Raw genomic sequence first — 2,493 nt, 5'->3', positions numbered from 1 at the left:
ACACACTATTATGACAGATCGAATAGAATCATTGTGTTTCATTGTCGTTCAATTAAAGTATCAAGTCAATTTTATTTCTGTCATCATGGTTGTTGAAGTTTCTATGACATATGTCGATGCAAAGGCTCGGCTTGTTCATGCCATTGCAAAAATCACCTATTTTGTCCTTGCTGCGGGCGAGTTTAAAGCTAATTAAAATAATCCTGGTAAACGAGCAAAAATGTCAGCTATGCTATTAGAACTGAAAGAAATTCGCTTGACTGCAGAATCCAACATCCAAGTTATGGGGATTTCTGTTGGAAAAAAAATAGAACCAGTTGAAGTCGTAGAAAATTCCGTGAGTCTCAAGCTCTCTGCTGAGTTTTATAATTTGTATTACGAGTTAGTTGCGTTCGCAGATGTTTATAGCCTTTCATTGCACAAAATTGACGATTCATCCTCTTCTTAGTTAGTACAAAGTAATTTAGCTAGTTTCGGAAACCTATAAAATTACAAATTCCCAACACGAAAGTTTCCTATGTTGTCTGGACTTCTAACAGAATGGCAGGGTTTTGAAGAATTGTTCACATCAATGCTATCCCATGCTCCAGCTGATCTTTTGGACGTCGAACGGTTCAAGATTTTGAAAATTTCACTAGAAGGTGAGGCCTTGACGCTTATCGCACATATTCCTTTGACATTGGCAAATTACATAAAAGCTTGGGAAGTATTACGTTCGAGATACGGAAATAAGCGTGACTTAGCTTGTATTCATTTGGATGCTCTGTTATCTCCACATACAGTCAAGTCAAACGACTCGTCGTTAATCAAAACTCTAATCACATCTATTCAAGAGCACACCGCTTCCTTGGATAATTTGGACTTTTTTACGCGGCAGCGGAGCCCAATTTTGGTCACATTTTTGAAAATCATCTTGACTATGACCTCCGAGCGCGTTGGGAGATCATGTTGGTGACCGACATCAACTGTAGATTACCGAGTTTCTTGAATTCCTAAGAAGTCATGTACGATCAGCGGAAGCACGTGCTGGATAGTACACGTCGAGTTTGACGTCGTTCACGTCTCAGCAAAAACCTCCTCAAAAACCGTTGACTTCAAAATCTCGTCACTGCTACTACCAGCTCTGCTACCAGCTCTATTACCAGCTCTACTACCAGCTCATCCAACGTGGTTACCTGTCTATTATGTACAAAATCACATACGATCCGAAAGTGTCCAACGTTTCTTTCAAAATCACCAAATGATCGGTTCCAGCTAGCCAAGACGCATCGTTTGTGCATAAATTGTCTGGGCACCGGACATTGTACTTCGCCATGCCCTTCAAAATACAAATGTACAATTTGTGATCGGTCTCATAATAGTTTGCTCCACTTTGACTCAAAGGAGAATCTTCCATCCTCATCCACGATTCTCTCGGCAGACCAAACCGAAGCTGGTCAGAGTGCTAAAGCAATGATTGTCAGAGGATAGCCCCAAAACGTACTCCTACTCTCTACTTAATGTGGTTGCTACTGATGGCACCTGTCTTTCATTTCGAGCCCTGTTTGACAGTGGTGCTCAAGCAAGTTTTATAATTGAACAAACTGCGTGTGTATTGATGCTAAAGCGACATCATTCGACAGTTGCAATTACCACGTTTTCCAGTAGTACAACGTCCCCAGTCCGTGGTCAAACAACCATCACTGTGAGGCCACGTGGCCAACAGGTACCGTCGTTTTGCAAGGTACATCGTCTCAAAAATCACATGACCTACTCCGCAAGTTCCAATCGTGCTGGGACAATGGAATACCTCTCAAATGGATCTCTTGTGATAGTACAACGGAAAATTTCTTCACATTTCTGTTCTTCTGTAAACGGATTAGGTTGAACAACAGACTCCTTAACTTCTCAAAACCGGATCAGCAATTGCTTGAGTGAAGGTTCAGTTTTCATCTAACCACTTAGGCAGTTTGAACACTAAAATGGCTCAATGAGCCCTAGCTTTACCATTTCCTCCATAACGTCCTCCTGGTCAATACGAAAATCTGACATGAGTGTATCCAAATCCCAGTTACACGCAATAAACATTGGTAATGATTACGGATCAGATTAAACTGCCTTCGACACATTGAACAAAATTAACATTTCACTAACATGCTTTTCGCGTTTTAAAATAGTACCATGTAAGGATCGCCCCACACATTTCTTTTCTTGATCTATTGGCGGTATTGTAAAATATTAGCGGTACCGTGTAAAAACTTATGGGCTACTGACGTGTAGGCTATGGACAGTCCAACGACGATAACGGCCGTTACGATCAAAACGTTGGACGACAGCTGGGAGGTCGTGATGAATACGCACGTTAATTTTACTAGGCTGGTTCGTGATGCACTTTTGAGGGCGAAGACAAGAGCCATGATTATAAACGTATTCGCACTGCGACGTGGGGCAGACGAGATTACGCTTTAATCGAACGAACTCATCGTTAGGTCGCACTCCGAAATAACTCGGGTG

At 41.7% G+C, this 2,493-nt stretch overlaps 1 protein-coding gene across 1 annotated transcript; it reads left to right on the top strand.

Moving 5' to 3' along the window:
* Window positions 1–517: 517 nt before the first annotated feature.
* LOC132938815 (uncharacterized) lies at window positions 518–955 on the top strand. Its single transcript, XM_061005824.1, has one exon. It carries the CDS (start codon window positions 518–520, stop codon window positions 953–955), a length of 438 nt encoding a protein of 145 aa, XP_060861807.1.
* The last annotated feature ends 1,538 nt before the right edge of the window (window positions 956–2,493 follow it).

This window comes from Metopolophium dirhodum, chromosome 2, assembly GCF_019925205.1.
Source record: "Metopolophium dirhodum isolate CAU chromosome 2, ASM1992520v1, whole genome shotgun sequence".
NCBI classification, from domain to species: Eukaryota; Metazoa; Arthropoda; class Insecta; order Hemiptera; family Aphididae; genus Metopolophium; species Metopolophium dirhodum.
This window is presented reverse-complemented; position numbering and strand designations above follow the sequence as displayed.